Below are 15,520 nucleotides of genomic sequence, written 5' to 3' on the forward strand. Positions count from 1 at the left end.
TGTGAGAATAGGAGAGTATAAATGTTTACAACTAAATAAGCTGTGTGTACACAAAAGCTCTGTTTACAAGAAAGTATTTTATTTATTTATGTTTACACACTATTCCCTTCAAAATAGTCCCCTTCCTGACACTTCTGGAATATGTCCTGAAAGCGTGTCGAAGACCTTAGAGATGGATCTCTGCAATGGTGTAAAAAAAAAAAACGTGACCTTTGAGCTGGAGCGCCATCTTCAGGAAGTCCACAGGAGTCAAATCTGGTGAATGGGGTGGATGCGGAAGTGAGATCATGTGGATAGTTCTCCGACGATCATCATGCACAAGTTGCTGAATGGTTTCGACATTTTTGGGTGTTGAGCTCATTGAAGATCTTCTTGAGGTTTTTCTTCTCTATAAGTGCACATGCCACTCAAAACACCTCAAAAGACCCACTGCAGCATATCCGTATGTCATGTCACGCAGAATTTCGCATCTATTCTTTGTTCTGACATGAAACTGCACACATGGTAACGCACATGGTTAGCGTTAGAGAAAACACCCTTTCTGGTTTGGGGATTTTTTTGATGCGCATATCTGGCAACCCGTCAAGCTGTCAGTACAGGCAGACACAGATCCTGTGGGTGAAGTTGTTCCTCCTGTAAGTGGCCTGGGCGTCGCACTTAGATGCGGTTTTCCGCACAGAAATGGCCGAATATAGCCACACGGGCATATTAACGGCTCTGCTGCTGTTTACGGCTGTGACCGTGAGAGATATTTATCTCGGTCGGACTGCGACAGAGCAGCTTGAGCAGCAGGCCGCGAAGAGCAGCATGGCCTCCGACGGCTTCCTGGAGCCGAACACCCAGAGGCAGAACAAGCCCAAATTCTACATCGGGCCAGTGCTGAAGTTTCAATACTGGTGAGAGCATAACGTTAAAGAGCCTCTCTTTATTATTATCAATAAAAACTGAGGCCGGGTCCCTAATGACCGTCTCTCTCATTTTGACTACACTTCATAGTGTACAGGCGCCGTTGTTTTTCTACCCTGTGTAGTGTACGAGTATAGGAAGTAGACAGCGATTTGGGATTGGGCCCAAGATGGCGGCCTGATGTACAGTGTATGGCTGAGCAGTCGTTCAGACGGGGGTTTAAAATCTAAATCCACATTTGCGATCTTACAAAATGTCATATTTAAAAGAGGACATTCTAAAACGTGAATGAATGCGTAAATGCAGCGTTTATAACAGAATGAATTTAGTTAATACAATAATAATAAAGCATGCTATGTACAGACACGCGCATGCGTCCTGAATACGGACGCTTTATTACGCGTTAATCCTTTTTCTCCCATCGACCATAAAGGAAAAAAGCGTAACGTGGCTTAATGCGATAAAACAGCCTGCCTTTTAGCCTACATAATTGTGCTTTATTATTGGTGTTTACTGAGTTCAAGACATGTTAAGCGTTTTAGAATGTCCCTTTGAAAGGTGTTTTTCTGGTGAGGAAAATTGTAATGATGTATAATAATAATTTTCATGTTTGTTTACAGTATTTCCTGAGGGTACAGTAAGGTGTTCCAGGAGTACTCCCGGTCTATCAGCCAGCTGTACCCGGACATCCGAATCCACGGGGAAAATTATCCTCCCAAACTCCTCAACAAGTCAGTTCCCAGTCCTACAGTCCTAAAGCTGCTTCAGATATCCTGAAAATATCTATAAAATACCGGTGGTGGGACATCAGGGTCAACAAGGCCTTTTTTTTTTTTTTTTACCCCTGGCTTAAACACTACCAGAGTCAATGACATACTTATTAATGTATTTGTTTTTCCATGAATTAGTTAAAATACTCCCAATAGTCTGTTCTCTTCATTTCATAGCTTTTTTCTTGGTTATGCTGTTTTCATGGAGTGTCTGTTTGTATCATATTGTTGCCAGGGTCAAAGGAATCTCTTGAGGCCTTTCGAATCCACAGTGCCTGTAGTGTGAGGAACATGTTGCTTGAAGCTGTTGCTTTAACAAACCAGATTGTGTGTTGGCAACACCAGAGCCATCTAGCAGGTGTTCGACAACCTCAGCATTTTCACCGCCGTTGATGGGAGGGTCAGAGAGCGTACAGGGCTAGCGAACCGAAATCTAAAGCAAACGGCCCAAATATTTTTATTTTTATTTTTACAATCGCTATCAGAGAAGGAAGAAATTTATTCGGTTGCATGTCATTTGCAAGGCTATTTTCAAGAAATGTCTTTTTTCTTTAGAAAAGATGGACATTGTGAGGAAAGGGCGGCCGAAACACTCCAAAAACAGATGTTACGCTTTTTCAAGAATTATTTATACATTTGTCTTCAGAATTTGCACAAAATACACAATTTGTCTTGCAGATCATTAAAAAAAAAAAAAAAAAAAAAAGAAAACCCAGGGGTATTTTATGAGGTGAATGTTGGTGCTTGTGTTAGAGATGATGTGTGCAGGTGGTGCAGCTGCGGCTACAGTGAAAGGAGTTGAACTTGTTGAATTGTGTTAATTGGGTTTCTTGCTTTAGTATTGGCCTTTAATCTCACTGTATGACAAACCCGTCTCTGATGATATAGCCATGAGGTCATAATGATGCTGTTAATAGATGGATTGATGGTGGACTTTTCCTTGAACTTTTTTGTACATGAAAGCCTTGCTTTTTTTATGTTTAATTCCTCCAGATATATCGCAAATTTCATCTCCTATTTTAAACTGCTCGCCATTGCCCTGATCGTCACTGGACAGAATCCTTTCCAAATGCTCGGAGCAAACACACCAAGAGTTTGGTCCTGGGGTCAAGAAAATAAGGTAAGAAATGCCCCGTTCCAAGTATGTGTGCAGTAGGTGTTCTGATAAATGTAGAAAGTGGCACATAGGAGCAGGGAGGTGATGTAGAGGAAAATGTGATGCGCTTCTCCTTAGACTGTTGACATGCTTATGTCTTATAACTGCATTTGCTTTTTCTTTCAGATATTCTCGTGTCTCATGGTGTTCTTCCTCAGTAACATGTTAGAGACCCAGTTATTGTCTACAGGAGCATTTGAGATAACGTTAAATGGTATTGTTCTTTTTTTTTTTTTTTATTAATGTTTATTTTCTGAAAGGGTATTATTATTATTATTATTTATACAGTTTGTGTGTGTTAGTGGATATTGACTGAAAGGAAAGATTAGTTGGAGTAATGACAGTTGAGCAAAATCAAGTGAAAGTTCGACCAATAGTGGATTTTACTGATTGCTAGGTTGGATGGTACTTGCCGATTACCAATGCATCAACCGATAGTTTTAAAAGTGAATACTGGATTAAAAAAATACATACAAACATAACACTCCATGTAAAATAGTACCGAACTTTATTACAAAATACTTTGTGAATCATGAAAATTTACTAAATAAAAAAAAAATGAATATATTAATTAATAAATAGAACAATATAATTAATAAATGAATAATAATATAGCGCTCTCCGTTCAGCACGCAGTCTCACATGTAAAGACAAACAGCATGTGGTGTCAGTGATTCACCTCTAGAGGCCGCTCATGTAATGGCTTCCAGTCCGCTCTGTATAGATTTTTGCCTATTGTTCCAGCAGTGGTCTAGTGGTTAGGATGCGGCGCTCTCACCGTTGTGGCCCGGGTTCTATCCCCGGTCAGGGAACCAACCCCAGCCATTAGGGTTGCACAAGCCAGTGCACTCTTAGTGCCGGTCCCAATCCCGGATAAATAGGGAGGGTTGCGTTAGGAAGGGCATCCAGCGTAAAAACGTGCCAAATCAAACATGCGGATCATGAACACGGATGATCCGCTGTGGCGACCCCTAATGGGTGAAGCCGAAAGAAAGTTCCAGCAGTCAACTATCGGTGCAGATTAATCTGTCGATCTTTAGTCTTTGAGATTGTGAGTGGTTTGTTATATTAAGCTTCATAACACTGCTGGAAAATGCAAAGAGAGTTTTACTGTGCTGTAATGTACATGTGACGAGCAAAGAGCCTCCTCTTAAAACCTTTCATTGCAGTCATAAATAGTAATTTTCTCACTAATGCCTTTTTTAATTTCGGGAAGTTAATAATATCAACCGCTGGAGTGGTGGCTCCAGCGGTTAAGGCGCTGGGTTGCCGATCGGAAGGTCTGGGGTTCAAGCCCCGGTATCGCCAAGCTGCCACTCTTGGGCCCTTGAGCAAGGTCCAGGCCCCGAACTATGCTCCGGGGGTCCCTTACGAGGGAAATATCAAGGTCCATGACGTCGGAGTGACGTGGGGCCGCCTTCCCGTGGGCTCACCACCTGCAGGAGGGACCGTGAGAGACGGTGCTGTGAGGATTGGGCAGCAGTCGAAGGCGGGGCTCCTGCTTAAACTACTGCCCCCGTGACCCGAATTACGGATAAGCGGGAGAAAATGAATGAATGAATAATAATATCAACAAACTTTAGCGCGTTTATCTGCACTTTTGTTGCGCAAAGTGATTCACAACATTTATTAAAATCAAAACACATTTAATCTGTTGAATAACATGAAATAAACATGTCCTTCCATATAATGTCACCGTAAAATAATTGTCTTGGTAAAACAGACCATTATTGTTCGCCTCAGAGCATGTGCAGTGTAATGCATTAGAAGATCTCATGAATGAGGCCGACACTACGGTCAAAGTGTTCAGCTTGCGTATTTTTTGTACTTCATACACTCTTGTCATTGTTTTAGATGTTCCCATTTGGTCAAAGCTGCAGTCAGGGTATGTACCAAACATCCAGGAGCTTTTCCACATTCTGGACAACCACCTCAAGATGAATCAGGCCGACAACGTCAAATTTGCCTCGCAGTAGCACAGCTGTTCAAGCTGAGACAGAGGCAAGTGTTAAGGCCAGTAAACTGAGGCCTTCTTCCTTTTTTCTTTTTTCTTTTTTCTTTTTCTTTTTTTTTCTTTTTTTTTTTAAAACACAGATGATTTTCCCTGATATCACGATTGAATTGAGGCTGACATCATACATGACACATTACTGCATGCATGCCAAGTGCAAGCAGTCTCCTCTATGCAAAACGTAAAGCAGTTTTAAATGCAAAACATAAAACCGCTTGTCTTGTTTTTTGTTTTGTTTTTTAAATTTATTTTTTAACATTTTTGTACAGCAACGTTTTTACATGTTTAAAACATTTTTAGATAAAAAATGGGTAAATAAAAGATTACATAATATCTTATCTTTATTTTTATATAATAAAAAAAAAAATATATATATATATATATATATGTGTGTGTGTGTGTGTGTGTGTGTGTGTGTGTGTGTGTGTGTGTTCTATAAAAAGTTTTATATATATATATATATATATATATATATATATATATATATATATATATATATATATATATATATATATATATATATATACACACACACACACACACACACACCCCTAGCACAGTTGTGTATGTTTTCAAGTAAAAAAAATATATAAAAGAAAAGTCCATGGCGGCGACTAAACAAACTTGTGGTCTGCCACTTAATACATTTGTGAGGCTTTGTGAGATTTACACCATTTTCCACACATAAAAAGGATTACATTCGTACTTCACAGGTGCATTTAAACCTCATTATACATTTAATACAAGCGTTAATAATCTTTTCTTTGACGTGCAGGTGTCTGGGGCTGTTTTTCTGGGCAGAGGGACCGTGGACCATGGCTTAATGAAGGCCTGCACTGCAAACAGCTTGCTGTGGGTGCAGACTGGATGCTCCTGCCATCACACACCCTTCCTCTGGCCAGCGACGCACTCCTCCAGACTGACTCGATCTCTGCCGGCCAGCATGCTATTAGCATCCGTGGTGTGAACGTCATTCACGAGTTGGACGCACTAACCTTTTGTTTTTAAATGCTGAAATTAGAGATTTATGAGCAAGTATGACCAAATATGTGGCAGTCAGAAATGTGTCATAAATGTCTCCCATTGGTTTGCAAATGTTTGAATCATCATAGATATGTTTATCACGTGGCGCCATGTATACAGGATCTTTTGCATATATCTACATATTTAAATTGTTGGATCACTTCTTCAGGGTCAGGGAAATATTTGTGCCAACATGCAATTTGTTTACCATAACACTTTTATTTAAAGCTGTAATTTGATCAGCTGAGCCGGGATTTGATGGGGAAACATGGTATCTATTGGGATCCGCAGGTTCATTCTGTCTCTTTAGTTCTTCAATCTTTTCGTAGCAATGTTAAGTTGCCTGTTTAGAAAAGGTGTTGTAATAATATAAAAGGTACTCCTCATTTTAAAAAGCTCCAATTTTGTTCTTTTTTCCCCCCCATTTGGGTGGAGTAATGAGAATCCTCTTCTAATCTTAGTCATGAAATTGTAACCTAGGTGACATTTTGTTGGAATTTAGCTCAAGAGCACTGATATTTGATCATTGTTTCAAAAAATAAAGACTATAAAAATGTTTGTGCATTTATCACATTCACATTATTCCTCTATCAAAAATCTATATTGAGGGTATTTATGTTAGAAAAAAAATTATAAAATTTAGTGAGAATGCAGTATGAAAGTTTTTTGCGATACCAACTCTGATTTCTTGTGCTGGATTGATACACACTTGGATTAAATCTTACTTTTTTTAATGGAATACTGCTATTGTTAAAATCCACTTTTTAAAATAAAATGTAGCCGGTCCTGGCTACATTTGAACAAGCAATATTAAAATTGCAGATTTGGTTACTGTATCTAGAGAGGAGGTGGAGCTGGAGGTAGCAGAGCTGAAGATGTTGAGGTTTTTGTTGGGAGTGAGGAGGATGGACAGGATTAGAAATGAGGTTTATTAGACAGACGGCGCATGTAGGACGTTTTGGAGACAAGGTGAGGGAGGCGAGATTGAGATGGTTTCTACGTGTGCAGAGGAGGGACATGGGGTATATCGGTAGGAGAATGCTGAGGATGGAACCACCAGGAAGGAGGAAAAGAGGAAGGCCAAGGAGGAGGTTTATGGATGTGGTGAGGGAGGACATGCAGGTAGTTGGTTTGAAAGAGGCAGATGTAGAGGACGGGGGTATTGAGACGGATGATCCGCTGTGGCGACCCCTAATGGGAGCAGCCGAAAGAAGAAGAAGGGTAACGGATTTTCGTAAAACCTTAAAAGAACTACCAGCCTGAAATTCTATCACTAAGGGGTTTCTATTGCATGTTCTTTTTTTTCTTTTTTTTTCTTTTTAACCAAACAAAAAAAAAGAAGATTGGATAAACCAATTAACCATACACCATCCCACTTTCTTTCACTTTACATATATGTACCTTTTCCTTCCAGTCTCCATCTATCCAAGTCTTCCTCACACAGTCTTAAATGTCTGCTATCTAATTTTCTTTAGGTGTTTACAGGACAAGATAACAGGAGGAGATACCATAAAAATGACCACCAAATTGATCTATATTTGCTATTGTCTATGCTTTTCCCATATGTTAAACACAGGTCAGGGAAGAGCATCTCCTGATAAACGTATCACAGCCAATCCTAACATTAACAACACCAATCACTACATCAGTAAAAACTCATTTTAAACATAAATAACATGTTTATGAAAAGGGTGTCAGTAGCCCTTTCCCCATCACTGCTACAAGTTTCCAGCTTTGACACTGATCTTGGGTTACTACATTTGTGATGTTTTGGATGTTCTCTGGGTTTCCCGGTTTCCTTTTCACCTCCCAGTGACGAACTTGGAAGTGGACTGCAATCCCGCTGTCTCTAAACCATAAAACATCGCAGGTCTCACCACAGTCCTATAAACTCTCCCTTTCACTCTTACAGATACCCTTCTATCACAAATCACTCCTGACACTCTTCTCCACCCACTCCACCCTGCCTGCACTCTTTTCTTCAGACAGGAGGCTTCACGGATTATGATGATATTGTGATTTGTGGTGAGATTAGGGAGCAGGTTGAGAAGAGCCTGGAGTTGTGGAGGTACATGCTGGAGAGAAGGGGAATGAAATTCAGTAGAAGTAAGACAGAGTACATGTGTGAATGAGAGGGAGGGCAGTGGAGTGGTGTGGTTGCAGGGTGAAGAGGTGGAGAAGGTGGAGCAGTTCAGGTACCTGGGGTCAATAGTGCAAAGTAATGGAGAGTGTGTCTCGAAATCCAAATACTTTGTAAACAGTGGCCCTGATAGATGTTTCCCTGGACACCGATAGGTGTCAGTATTAACCCTATGACTTCTTCGTGTTGTCTAGGGCTGTATCCTAAACAGCTGCACATTAGTAAAGCAGTGCACTAATTCTGACACGGGAATCTATTGTATTAATCCCTAGGTAGTGCATAGGGGATAGGGTGCGAAGTGTGACTTAAGATGTATTTGCATTTTTTGAACCAGAAGCTGGCTTTGCTTGTCGAGGATTTGTACAAGTGTGTAAAAGAGAAATCTTATATATAAAATATAGATAGTCATTTCAGCCATATTACTGTTTTTATTTTTTAAATATATCGACGTTTGGAAATTTTTGCGTGGAGGAAAAAAAAGAATGAAATAAACCAGGAAGCAAGACAAAGCTTTGCAGGCTAACATCTTAGCTTTGCTGGTTGTGTGATTGTTAGCTGTTGGACCGGAAGTAGATTTTACACCGATGTTTCGATTGAATTTAGTATAGAACATGATACTGGAGATAAGAGGTTATTAATATGAGCCTCTCTGTGTATTCTCTATGCTTCCTTTAAGAATATCTAATATGAGCCTCAGTGTGACATGCTAGCTACATCTAAACAGCTCTATCCAGTCAATGTCAATCTAACAGCCGTCTGTTCTGCTTCTAGGTTTTGTACTGAGATCAGTGAACATTTCGATCTTCTCCACGTGTTGAGAAACGTCGTGTCAAATCAATCATGAGCACCACGGTGAGTGATTGCTTGGCCTTGGTTGCTCACGTGACCTAATGGTGTCCACGTGACTTGCCTTGATCACATATAAGCCATGCGTGTGGGTTGGAGTCTGCTTTTGCGGTTTGTCTCATTTAGGTTACCTCCCCTCTGCGGGTCGTCTGATCTAGCCCATTTTCATTTAATATTTATGTATATTCTGTTGTAGACTCAGAGGAAGAGACGAACAAGTTCCACTGCATGTTCCAGACGAAACAGCAAAAGAAGTAGGATGCAGATGTCTCAGGCCTCAGTGGAAACCATTGACGTTCTAGAAGGCACCAGGTTAAGCAGTGAGTGGAGATCTTTTCCGGGTGGGACGCTGCAAATGGAAGGCAGTTTGTATCCAGACATAGAAAGCGTTTGGGAGAATCGGTTGCTTCTTCGCTGAAAGATGATCGCGTTCACAGGGACGCAAACAGCGACTACAGGGCTGATGGAGAACACTAGCTGACTGACTCCTTTGAACTAATGTGGATTTTCCTTGTATATCATTTTTATTTAAGCTGTGTATTGCGTGTCATTGGCCAAACCCAGATTTTGCTTACAGGTCCGGCTGTGCCAATTTGGTGGTGCATAGATTCAAAGCCCAGAATTTCTCTCCTGAAAGGAAAGTTGATGCCAGCGGATTGAAAATACAAAATGTCTGATACAGGCTGGTTTCCCCAGCTATTAATAGACCTGAAGTCAATGACATGATGATTAAAAAAACTCGTGACTTTCATCATGTATAACCATCTATAAAATACCTGCTTCAGTGGTCTAGTTTCTGGTTTTGTCTTCTACAGTTGTAGTCGGTTTCAATTAAAGGTTCAACTTCATGTGAACCTCGTCATGCTTTTCTGTGCACCTGGGTTGCAAAGAGGGATTATATTACGAGGTGGTATCAATGTTTTGAAATGGTCCCTTGCACAGAAATACAGCACTTTCAGGGTTCCTGGCACTTCTGGAATATGTCCTGAAGTCTTCTTTTTTTAAAGCGTGTAAAGCACCTCCAGCGACTCGTGCTGGATCTCCACAATGGTGTCTAAACGAAGTCGACAGAAGCCAAATCTTGCGAGTAGGGTGGGAGCGGAAGCGCGATCGTGTGGATCATTCTCAGACGATCGTCATGCACGAGTTGTCGAATGGTTTCAACATTTTCGGGGGTCGAGCTCGGTGAAGATGATCTCTGTTGACGCACGCACGCACGCGTCTCAAAACACCTCGCCGTATGTCAAGTGTCTCCGTGGCAGATTTGCTAAGTTTAACGCAGGATCAGTTAGCACCATTAGTCTTGAAAGTTTTTGATACCACCTCGTAATTACCAAACCCTTACTATCAGCTCAGACCTACTTTCTCACAGCACTGGTTTTCCACCTGCAGAACCTTTTCATGTAAAATCAAGGATCTTGTGCATGGAATATTCCAGGGCTTTCTGAGATATTCAAACCACAACCATGTGCTGGTCAGTCCCTGAAATCCGGTTTCAGTTTTATTTGGATGTTTTATGTAGGCGTGAGAAGCAGCTCATTTTTTTAATTTTTTATTAATTCTTTAAATTTATTGGTATAAAGGTGGCGAAATACTTCTATAATGCCAGGAACGTTATAGAAGTGATGACAGAAACAAACGTTCTCACATTTTACAACATAAAAATGTTGCAGAATAAGAGGAATTAAGCACTTGCCTGTCATTAGAAATTTTAGAGTGTATAATTAATTCTGGTCATTGCTTTCCTGTAAGAACATGTGCCACAGACCCCCCCCACCTCACCCCTAATTCATTTGTTTTTTTTCCTACTCGTTTTAACATTTAAGGTCACACTGAACAGGGTCAAAGCTGATGCTGGGAATCGGTTTCCTCACGTTTGGAGCATGTTTTTAGGAGAGTATTTTAAATGTTTTAGGAGTGTCCCAGATCGAAAAAGGCAGCAAAATGGTCATCGGACATTGTCAAATTTCACTCTCCACCTTGCTTATTCATATTTCTCTCTTGTTTTTTTTTCGTAGGTGAAGATGTAGTAGATTTAACCTGTGAAGGATCAGAGCCAGCTGTGGTTGATCTTACAAACAACGATTCGGTTGTGGTGAGTTTTCTTTTACCTCAGTCTCAAACAAGAAGAACGTCCTTCCCAAGTTCATGACTTTGTGTGGTCTGTTTAAACAGCCGTTATGCCTTTTTATTGAATGTTTGTTCTTCTCTTTGCTCCTGTTCAATTCTTCTGATCACCGGGCAAAACCCAGCTTTTGGATGATGGTAATTTTCCTTGTATTATTTAATATATTTTTTTAAATAATAAAAAAAACTGCTATTGAGACATTATTGCCTGGAGAATTTAATAGATAAAACACAGGATTTTTTTTGCAGACCGGCTTGTTCAACACTGTGTGTGTGTGTGTGTGTGTGTGTGTGTGTGTGTGTGTGTGTGATCTTTTGCCATTTGCGGTATATCTTTCAAAGGTACACAGAGCAGACGTATGCAGGGCACTGAAAGTTACGTGCTGAGCAGCGATGACGAGGAAGAGCCGAGTCAAAGTCTCAATCCAGCTCTTCTGTCATCGCTACACGCGAGCGCAAGAGCCAGGTAAACCTCGGCCTATCGTGGTATTCTCTACTTTTGTTTTTCCTTTCAAATTATAAGAGCCCTTGTCTGCATGGTTTCACCTTCATCAGCTTATTTGATCAACGTTTTAGTTTGTGTGTAATATGGTGGTGGTTTTTTATTATTTATTTTTTTCCCATTTTCATAGTTTGTCTTTGGTTTGTTGATCCTGTCAAACGAAATCAGTTAGTCATATAGAGGGAAAATTTTGGAAAATGTAAATGATTCAAAGCATTGGTTTATTTGCTCTTGTTCAGGTCTACGCCTGGAGCGGTTAGTTGCCCTGTATGCATGGATGCTTACACAGAGGTAATGATGACCTCACGTTCAGTCAAGTTGACCACACAGGGACTTCTGTTCTTCTGTCTATCTGTCTATCTATCTATCTGTCTATCTGTGTATGTATAATGTGTGTATTTGTTTAAATATTAATGTGGAGCTTTAAATATCTTTGGAAATCTTTCCAAATTGATAATAGTAAATATACTTATTCTACTAGATTTGAATAGTAGGTCTATTGTAGTACAGTGGAACCCCGTTGTACGAGTATAATTCGTTCTTGAAAATTGCTCGTAGGTCCATTTGCTCGTACGTTCGAACTGATTTTCCCCATTAGAATGAATGTAAAAGTGATTTAATCCGTTCCGAGATCTCATCCAATCGCTTATTTCTGCACTTATAAAGTAATTGTAGCCTATTTTAACAAACAAATACACCGCAAATTACAGTAATATAAACATAATTTAACACTGACCCATGTGGTAGTGGTTGATTGCGAGTTTGAGACGCGCACCACGCTCATAGCCGCCTCTGTAATTCTATTTACTTTCGTTTTCACTGCACCATCACTGATTTTATTGGGAGAAATTCTTCAAGATTTCTAGTGAAATAAAAATATAAAACAAAAAAAAAGTTATGTTTTTGCTGCACTGAACGAGAGCGACTGAGTGATACGTCATAAACTAAGTGACTGATGCGACCCTCTGCCAAAAACGGGGAACCGGCAGCGTGGGTTTGCTCGTGCCTTCGAAATTTGCTCGTGAAACAGGGTAAAATTTTGCGAGGGAGTTTGCTCGTATCTCCGTTTGCTCGTACAACGGGGTTTTACTGTATTGGGTCTTGAATTTGAGGCAAAAAAGGCCCCCTTCTATATTGTATAAATCGTGCTGCCCTTGTATGTATTCTGCTACACGAATGACTAGATTCGCTTTTGAAATATGAAAATATATGAACCGCTGCAGCTTTTGTCAAGCTGGATACAAGTCTTTTGTTTATAAATCATTAGTCTGTGATTCGGTATTCGTAAAACTACCGTAATTTTGGAAAGACGTGTCCGCAATCGTAAACCTCAACCCAAAAGTGTTATTTGCATTTTAATAATTTGTATGATTATAAGCAATTTAAAAACTTGTGTATTTTATTACTTATAGAGCATTTAGTTAATGTCCTTATGCATGCCAGCTTAGTGCTTTGAATTTTCCATCCTCACTGTATCTTCATTTTAGTTCACTAGGGCAAGGACTACAGTACCTTTTTTTTTTTTTTTTTTTTTTTTTCCCCCCCCTTCTTTTCTTTTCTTTCTTCCCCCCTAGTATTAATTATGAAAAAAAAACCTGAGCAAATACAAGCCCAGAAAGTAAAGTATTCCATTATTGATAGAAATTAATATTAATTGGTCAATTAATTAGTGTCCAGAGCTCACATTGCATTTCGCAGCGATCTGTTCCTGAAAACTGAAAAGCTGACGCGTGCCAACATTAACACCAAAGTTTGTTCCTAGAAGTCCTAATGTTTGTGTACAAGGAGTTACTTTACATCTTTTATTTTAACTTCTTTTTTTTTTTCTAGATTATTGAGAGCGGAAGGCTCATGGTCTCCACCAAGTGTGGCCACCTGTTCTGCAGCCAGTGCATCCGCGACTCCCTCGCCCGGGCTCACAACTGCCCAACATGCAGGAAGAAACTCACTTATAAGCAGTATCACCCTATCTATATCTGAGACACAATGGGACATTACGGTTTCACTGTCCTGTGTAACCAGACCTGCACTTTTATGGCTTATCTGTCTGCCAAATTCTTTCTTACAAAACACAAAAAGCTGGCATGGTACAACACATGAGCTTCTAAGTATCATACAGTAGTGGGTTTAAGTCCCCAAAGATGCATTCATTTGATCAAGGACCTGGAGACCAGAAAGCAGTGCAGTTCTTTGTAAAGTATTGCTTTAAAATGGTTCATTTCTGCCGAGTAAAATATTGGTTTCTATCGTGTTAACCTGCTTTACTGTATTTTACAAATGTGTACATAGTTAGGACAAAGCAAAGTGAACGCTTAGAAATGATGCGTATTGCTGCATACTGTACAGGTCATTGCCTCTACAGTATATCAAGTAAGAGCTCAGCTCAGTCCAGACCAAGTTTGCCATCTGCTTTTAGGTTCTGAAAGTCGCAATCTGTCAAACTAACTGTGTGCGGTTTGTTCTTCCATGAATCCATTCACTGTAAATATTTGTATGTATGAGTGTACAAAGATGTAGTAAGTTAACAGTAAAGGAATGTGTAAGTGTATTCCAATAAAAGATTACAATGCCTTTGGTTTGCTTGTAGTAATTTGTTTTTTTTTTTGGGTGCGTGATCTGAGGTACACATGCAAGCGCTTGCCCGTACTTCTGATGGCAGATACATGTTAAAACCTAGAATCTGATATTTTAAATACTGATCTTTGTGTTTAAAGAACAAAATATCGTTTGCACGTGTATCGGCTTGTTTGTGAATGTGAAAAATGATACCTATGACTAATGAAGGAAAAAAATTAACTTTTTTATTTTATTTAGTTTCCTAAATTGCTCCTTAACGATTTGATGATAATAGCACCGCTTTAAATTCATGTTTGCTTAAAGATTAGCAATGCTTTACACTGTTCAACACCCTCGCCTTATCATTTGTACATCCAACTGAAATGTTATACACTGATCAGGTGTAACATTATGACCAGTGAAGTCAATAACATTGCTCTTCATCATGGCAGCAAGCGAACATTTTGTCCTCAAAGTTGATGTGTTCAAAGCCGAAAAAATTGGTACGCGTAAGGATTTAACAAAACCTAAATTGTGATTGCAAGACTACTGGGTCAGAGCATCTCCAAAACTGCAGCTCTTATGGGTTGTTCCCGGTCTGCAGTGGTCAGTATCTATCAAAAGTGGTCCAAGGAAGGAACAGTGCTAAACGGGTGACAAGGTCCAACAATCAAGCTACTGTAGCTCAAATTGCTAAAGAAGTTTATGCAGCAAAAGGGGACCAACACACTATTAGGCATGTGGCCATAATGTCATGCCTGGTAGGTTCAGTGTTGATATAAGTGTTTGCAGTGTGGTGTTTTATAAATTGGTTCATAAATAATCTAATAATGAGCATAATTAGAAAATAGTGAGAAGAGAAGCTCGTTTTTTTTTTTATCTTCTCAGAGTCTGCACTGAATGTTCTTTTGATTTCTTTGGCCCACAAGTGCTAACTTCTCGCAGGAATACCAAAAATACAACAATAAACCAAACTAGTACCAGAATTGCTAAATTCACCACAAATGTTTTAATATAAGCACATTTAATGTGTTTCAGGCGGAATTTTCCCTTAAACCCTTTAACATCAACAAGCAGATGTGTAGCTGCTGTGTCGAAGCGCCACAAGATGGCGCTGTGGAAAAGCAAATCAAGCCTTTATGTGTAAAACTTGGGAGAAAGAGATCTGTTTTTCTGTCGGTTATTCTGCTCTCAGGATATTTATGCTTATACTATCAATTTCTGACCTTCGTATTGTACTGTACTTCTGGAAATGAATATAGGAAACATGATAATTTTGGATAGATTTTTGCTAAACGAGCTTTCATGTTTCCAGTAATCTGGTTTTCTTTTTTTATTTCTTCTGCCAAAATACATATATTTGTAACTTGTATGTGATTGAAACCTATCAATTAATCAAAATTAAAGCTCTTCCATTAGAAAAGAATAATCTATTTATTCAACTATAAGTCTTATGCACATGATTCAGATTATACTCATTATG

At 39.5% G+C, this 15,520-nt stretch overlaps 2 protein-coding genes across 2 annotated transcripts; both read left to right on the forward strand.

Annotated features, from left to right (window-relative positions):
• The first annotated feature begins 562 nt into the window (after positions 1–562).
• Positions 563–6,422, forward strand: selenot2 (selenoprotein T, 2). The gene is made up of 6 exons (XM_083561526.1): positions 563–896; positions 1,527–1,637; positions 2,670–2,796; positions 2,959–3,046; positions 4,687–4,833; positions 5,619–6,422. Exons 1-5 carry the CDS (start codon positions 682–684, stop codon positions 4,806–4,808), a joined length of 663 nt encoding a protein of 220 aa, XP_083417652.1. The 5' UTR covers positions 563–681; the 3' UTR covers positions 4,809–4,833; positions 5,619–6,422.
• Positions 6,423–8,246: 1,824 nt separating this feature from the next.
• On the forward strand, positions 8,247–14,052 carry rnf4 (ring finger protein 4). Its single transcript, XM_083561528.1, has 8 exons — positions 8,247–8,372; positions 8,778–8,858; positions 9,049–9,172; positions 10,871–10,947; positions 11,105–11,117; positions 11,322–11,445; positions 11,721–11,772; positions 13,312–14,052. The coding sequence occupies exons 2-8, from the start codon at positions 8,847–8,849 to the stop codon at positions 13,459–13,461; spliced, it is 552 nt and encodes a 183-aa protein (XP_083417654.1). The 5' UTR covers positions 8,247–8,372; positions 8,778–8,846; the 3' UTR covers positions 13,462–14,052.
• The last annotated feature ends 1,468 nt before the right edge of the window (positions 14,053–15,520 follow it).

The sequence above is a fragment of the Silurus aristotelis genome, assembly GCF_946808225.1.
Source record: "Silurus aristotelis genome assembly, chromosome: 14".
Taxonomy (NCBI): domain Eukaryota; kingdom Metazoa; phylum Chordata; class Actinopteri; order Siluriformes; family Siluridae; genus Silurus; species Silurus aristotelis.

Bases quoted from the DNA above. Each gene is read 5' to 3' on its own strand.
- rnf4 (XM_083561528.1), top strand. The intron at 9,173-10,870 runs GTGAGTGGAGAT...TTTTTTTCGTAG, and splicing joins AGAAGGCACCAGGTTAAGCA to GTGAAGATGTAGTAGATTTA. The intron at 11,773-13,311 runs GTAATGATGACC...TTTTTTTTCTAG, and splicing joins GCATGGATGCTTACACAGAG to ATTATTGAGAGCGGAAGGCT.